This window comes from Vitis vinifera, chromosome 14, assembly GCF_030704535.1.
Source record: "Vitis vinifera cultivar Pinot Noir 40024 chromosome 14, ASM3070453v1".
Lineage (NCBI taxonomy): Eukaryota > Viridiplantae > Streptophyta > Magnoliopsida > Vitales > Vitaceae > Vitis > Vitis vinifera.
The window spans coordinates 23,526,045-23,532,364 of record NC_081818.1 but is presented as its reverse complement, the minus strand read 5'-3'; the positions used below and the strand labels follow the sequence as shown (position 1 = coordinate 23,532,364).

At 35.4% G+C, this 6,320-nt stretch overlaps 1 protein-coding gene across 1 annotated transcript; it reads left to right on the top strand.

The window, feature by feature from the left end:
- The first annotated feature begins 5,778 nt into the window (after positions 1-5,778).
- Positions 5,779-6,114, top strand: LOC104881631 (protein RALF-like 27). Its single transcript, XM_010662286.1, has one exon. It carries the CDS (start codon positions 5,779-5,781, stop codon positions 6,112-6,114), a length of 336 nt encoding a protein of 111 aa, XP_010660588.1.
- Positions 6,115-6,320: the final 206 nt, after the last annotated feature.

Genomic DNA, 6,320 nt, shown 5'->3' with positions numbered 1-6,320 from the left:
ATGATCAAGGTAATTGTGGTTATGCTTTACTAAGTTCTATCCAGAATGGTGACAATGGCTAGATAATTGACTCTGGGGCCACGGATCATATGACATTCAATTCAGATCATTTTATTGAAGTTACCCAACCAAGGCGAACTGATATTGCGAATGCTAATGGGGTTACATATCCAGTTACAGGGGCTGGAACTGTTGTCGTATCACCATCTTTTTCTTTATCTAATACTTTATTAGTTCCATCTCTCTCAAATAAATTGATGTCTGTAGGACAAGTTACTGAGGAACTAAATTGTGTTACACTAATGTATCCTACCTTTTGTCTTCTTCAGGATATTCTCACCAAGGAGATCATTGGGCGTGGTACTAAGAAGGGGGGGTTATATTATATGGATGACTTCAGCTCTGGTCAGGCTCATCATATGCACCACGCAAGCATTAAGAAGAGATAGATTTGGCTATGACATCGACGCTTGGGGCATCCGTCATTTAGCTATAAGAAATACTTGTTTCCAAATTTATTTTCCAAATCACCTTACTCTAACTTTAAATGTGATACTTGCATTCTAGCCAAAAGTCACCGTGTTTCTTATTCCACAAGTTTGAATAAAAATGATATTCATTTTGCTTTAATTCATTCAGATGTTTGGGGACCCTCTCCAATTACCACCTCTTCTGGCATTCGCTAGTTTGTGACATTTATCAATGATTGTACTTGTATGACTTGGTTATATCTGTTGAAACAAAGGATGATGTGTTTAGTGTGTTTCAATTTTTTCATACATTGATTCAAACTCAATTTTCAGCTAAAATTCATATCCTTCGCTCTGACAATGGTGGTGAATATGTCAATAAGAAATTTCAGGATTACTTTGCGACCCATGGCCTCCTTCACAAAATGTCATGTGCTTAAACACCCCAACAAAATGGGGTTGCCGAAATGAAGAATCGGCTTATCCTAGAAACAACCCGTGCTTTCTTGCTTGGGGCACATGTGCCGAGTAGATATTGGGATGATGCTATTGCCACGGCAGTGTATATATTAAACTGTATGCCTTCAAAAGTGCTGCAATTCAAGACACCATTGCAGGTTCTTTCTGAACATGTTTCATTGCCTACTGTCGTGCTACTTCCACCACGAATCTTTGGTTGTGTCGCTTTCGTCCATCTCCATAAAAATCAACGAACTAAGCTTGATTCGTGTGCTGTTTGGTGTATCTTTGTGGGGTATGCTACACGCCAAAAGGGATATCGTTGTTACCACCCTACCACCAAGCGCACCTACGTCACTATGGATGTTACTTTCTTAGAATCAGAAACTTTCTTCTCTTCATCAGTATCCACTTCATCTCTTCAGGGGGAGATACGAGATGAAGAACTGAATTGGTGGACTTGGCAAGGCTTTGAAGACAACCCGGTACAGATGAGTGATGGCAATGAGGCAGTGATTAGTGAAGAAATGAGATATAATCCTGATATCATTCAGGAAGCTGCATCCGAGTCATCTGAAGCTGAAAATGAAGAACCCCACTCCTCAGTACCCGAAGTCCCTTCTCCTGAGAATACTCCTGAGGTAAGCTCTCCCATCACACCTATTAATGACTTGGATAATTCTGTTGGTTATACTTTACCTTTCAGACACAATCGTGGCAAACCTCCACATCGGTATTCTCCAGATTTTGAGGAAAGAAGATCAAGATACCCAATTGCTAATTATGTGTCTACTCTAGGATTACCAAAACCACTCAAGGAGTTTGTGCATAGGCTATCCTCATACCATGTTCCCAGCACAGTACAAGAAGCCTTATCAAATCCAAAGTGGTCTCAAGCCATAAAAGCAGAAATGGATGCTCTGGAGAAGAGTAAAACATGGGCTCTTGTTCCATTACCGAAAGGAAAGAAGACCGTGGGGTGCAAATGGGTTTTCTCCAATAAACACAAGGCTGATGGATCCATTGAATGGTACAAGGCAAGGCTTGTGGCAAAGGGACATACACAAAAATATGGCATAGACTACCAAGAAACCTTCTCACCTGTGGCAAAGCTGAAAATGGTTAGAGTATTGTTATCTCTTGCAGCAAATTTGAATTGGCCGTTACATCAGTTTGACGTAAAGAATGCATTTCTTCATGGTGATTTAAAGGAGGAAGTTTACATGGATATTCCACCAGGATACATGACATCTTTAAAGACTGAGGTTGTGTGTAAGTTACAAAAGGCATTGTACGGACTAAAACAATCACCCCGTGCATGGTTTGGTCGGTTTAGCTTGGCTATGAGAAAGTATGGTTTTACCCAAAGCAATTCAGATCATACTCTATTCTTGAAACACCGGCTAAGAAAGGCAACAACTCTAATTATATATGTAGATGACATGATCATTACAGGAGATGACATCGAAGAGATCTCTAGACTTCAAGGGCAATTGGCAACTGAATTTGAAATGAAGAACCTTGGAGGACTCAAATATTTTTTGGGAATTGAGGTAACCAGATCAAAGCAAGGTATATTTCTTTCTCAAAGGAAATATGTGTTAGATCTATTGTCTGAAGTGGGACTACTAGACTGTAAACCAGCTGAGACCCCAATTGTTCAGAATCATAAACTTGGAGAGTATTCAGATCATTTGCCAACAAATAAAGAGAGATATCAAAGATTAGTGGGTAAGCTAATTTATTTATCTCATACTCGCCCAGATATAGCCTATGTTGTAAGCATAGTGAGTCAATTTATGTATTGTCCTAGTGAAGATCATATGGATGCAGTAATTCAGATTCTTCACTACCTAAAGTCCTCTCCTGGAAAAGGGCTTATGCTCTCAAAAAATAATCATCTAAACATTGAGGGTTATACAGATGCAGATTGGGCTGGAAATATTTCTGACAGGAAATCCACATCAGGCTACTTTACTTTCATAGGAGGAAATCTTGTTACATGGAGAAGCAAGAAGCAAAAAGTGGTGGCATTGTCTAGTGCTGACGCTGAGTTCAGAGGAATGGTCAAGGGCATCTGTGAACTCATTTGGCTTAAAAGGTTGCTAACTGAGATTGGTTTTGCTCCTAGTTCCGAAATGGACCTGTTTTGTAACAACAAAGCAGCCATTGATATTGCCCACAATCCAGTCCAATATGATCGTACTAAACAGGTGGAAGTAGATAGAAATTTCATCAAACAGAATCTCGAGGAAAAGGTAATTCGATTTCCATTTGGTCAGTCTGAGGATCAATTGGCAGACATTCTTATAAAGGCTATTTCCAGCAAAGTCTTCTACAGCTCACTTGACAAGTTGCGCATGAAAGATATATATGCATCAACTTGAGGGAGAGTGTTGGCGTGAGCTGTCAGTGATTGAAAACTTATAGGCCAGATTTGTTAGAATCTCTTCTGTTAAGGGTCAACTATTATAATAGGCGTAATTTGTGTATAGCCTAATTTAGCTTCTAATTTTTCTCTTTGTATTGATATATAACCATACTCGTCTCTGTACAGAAATATGGAAAAATATATGAGGAATTTTTTACAAGAATGACCTATTTTAGGTTCTTAGAAACCATTGATGGGTATTGTAACTATTGTATATCATTTTTGTCATGAAAAAGAGTCTTTAATTCATTTTTGAGTCCTTCTACTCCAAAACTTGCAAAATCCACTTAGTGCACCTTGACTTTTGCTATCATTATTCGTGTATTTCATTTCAAAGCTTGGTATTGTACGTATTCTTGAAAGAAATTTTTGTACATGGCGGAAAGTGAGTTGGTAAAGTACGAAAAAACACTTGTTATAAAAGGTTTATTGAAAACTTAAGAAATACAAGTGTAAAGAAGAATAAGGAAAGCCTTATTTTAGAAGACCTTTAGAATACTAGAATATGAATATCTCACTACTTATGGAGTAGTTAGAGAGTGTGGGCATAGATGGGTTGTTAAACCACAATAATGTTGCTTAGTTTCATTGCTTACATACATATACTAATTATGTTAAAATTTGGTAAAATGTTTTAAAAAGAGACTATCAACCAATTCATCCCTTTCAAGGATATTACTACAAAAAAAGACTTGTCACGAGCTTTCTATTTCAACAATTTTGCCATGATTAATTTTAAAAAAAATGAGTGATTTTTTTTTTCCTCTCGTAGAGTTTCATTAAGTTTAAAACAGCAAATTGGGGTTTATAAGGTCTAAAATTGATTAAAATTTATGAAAATATAAGAAAAAAAACTTTTAGAAATAAAATTAGAAGTATAATAAACGTTTTAAAATTATTTTGTTGAAGAAATCAATATATGTATGATATAATTTATTATATTTGATAATAATATTATATGTGTCGATAAAAAATATGAATTTTATAAGTGTACATTTATTATTAAATTACATCAAATATTATTTGAAAATAATATTGTGATATTTGATTAAAATATATCTAATTTTAAAATATATTTAATATTAAAATTATTATCCATTTAATTCAATTGTATTAAATGATATAAAATAAATGATGATATATGTATAATTTTTTAATAATTAATTAATCTAGCAATGATATTAAAAACACTATGAAAAAAATTATCATGATGAGTTTTATATTTTTGGTAGTCAATTAAATGAAAATTTTTCATTTAATTATAAAATAATTATAATTATTTTGTTCTTTAAAATATCCTTTTAATATTTTGCTTATATAATGACTTTTAATATATATATATAGATGTTTGGTGTAATATATTTAATAAGGAGTAAACTTGTCCTAGTGGTAAGCTAAAGTTCATGTTAAACCTTTTGTTTGGGTTCCCATAGAAAATTAAAGACATTTTTGAGCTAAATAGCCACCTCGAAATATCAGAAAATATCTATGAAAAATCGGTAAAATTTGAGAAATAAAAGAGATGTTGATGAAATTTAAATGAAATTTAGTTGTTGTATATATTTAATTAACTTTTACTTTTCCCTATCTTGAAAGTTTAGAAATAAAAATGCAATAAATTATATCTTTATAACGTGTGACCAAGGATATCTTATCCGTCCTAAGCAATGTGATACTGATAAAGTTAATGCGGACCCACAAGTCCAGTCTGTCTTCTTTACTTTTTTCCCCTTCCCTTACGGCATCTTTAGGTCCAATCACTATCAAGGGACAAAAAGGAAAAAATCAATCAAAGATGGAATCTCGCAGAGGAGAGGAAGAAACACAAGTGACAATTGAAATTTCACGACCGGTAGAAAGTATCCATCAAAAATCCTTCACTTGTTGAAATATCTACATTAAAGACAAGTCCCAGCACTTTCGTCTTTCTTTTTCTTTGTTTATATTTTTTCTGAATAATTTGTCGTCATTTCATCAGTTTCCTTTTGATAGCTTCTTTGAACATATACTTAATTTAAACAATCTATATTTTGTATATAAAATAAACTATAAATTTGTTGATGCTGAGCTAATGTCAGCCCTCCAAATTGTCATAAATGACTTGTTAAAGTCTTTCAACAACGAGGAGGACCAAGCATTACCTCCACATCTTCTTAGATAGTGCGGTGATGTGATGTGGAGGAAATTCTTATTTCTCTTTAAATATAAACACGGCAAGATGGCACCATCAAAGAAAATGGTGACTAACGTGTCACTGAGGAATTATTCCGTGGTGCAATAAAGTGGTTTACCAGCTGACCCACCAAGGTAAACGCTGGGTCAACTGGAAAATGGTTAGGGCAAAAGAAGAGATAAAAAGCGCTGTGCTCATCCTTCCAAGGTTGTGAGAAGTCTACAGGACTCATCTGGGGGGAAACAATGAGAATCCAGTTGAAGGGAGTGGGAATTTATTTGGCTTTTGCAGTCCTAGTTATTGTTTCAACTGCAGAGATGGAAAGACAGTGGGAATCTCTTGAAAGCAGCAAAGACCATGTGTGCAATGGCACGATCTCGGACTGCATAGGCGAACAAGAGTTCTTGATTGGGTTTGAAGTGAAGGGAAGATCTCTAGCGCAGAAGCCTCATATTTCTTATGGTGCTCTTCAGAAGCCTCCGGTTTGTAATGCAAAAATTTACGGCAGCTGCCTCACCCCAAAACCTGGATACAATCGGCCCTGCTCCTATTACAATCGATGCAAGCGTGGCGCCCAATGATCAATTGTTGTTGAATAGCAGAGATGATTAATCATCTTCCCCCTGTTTGTTTGTATTTCTGTACTTTGATACTTGTTGAGATTGCTGTACCTTCTAATATGTATATTGTGCTATTTTGCAATATAAAGTCTTTGGACTCGTTTCCCTTTGTAATACGGTGAGCCATAGAAGCAAAGCTATTGGGTTTCATCAGAATAATATCGAGT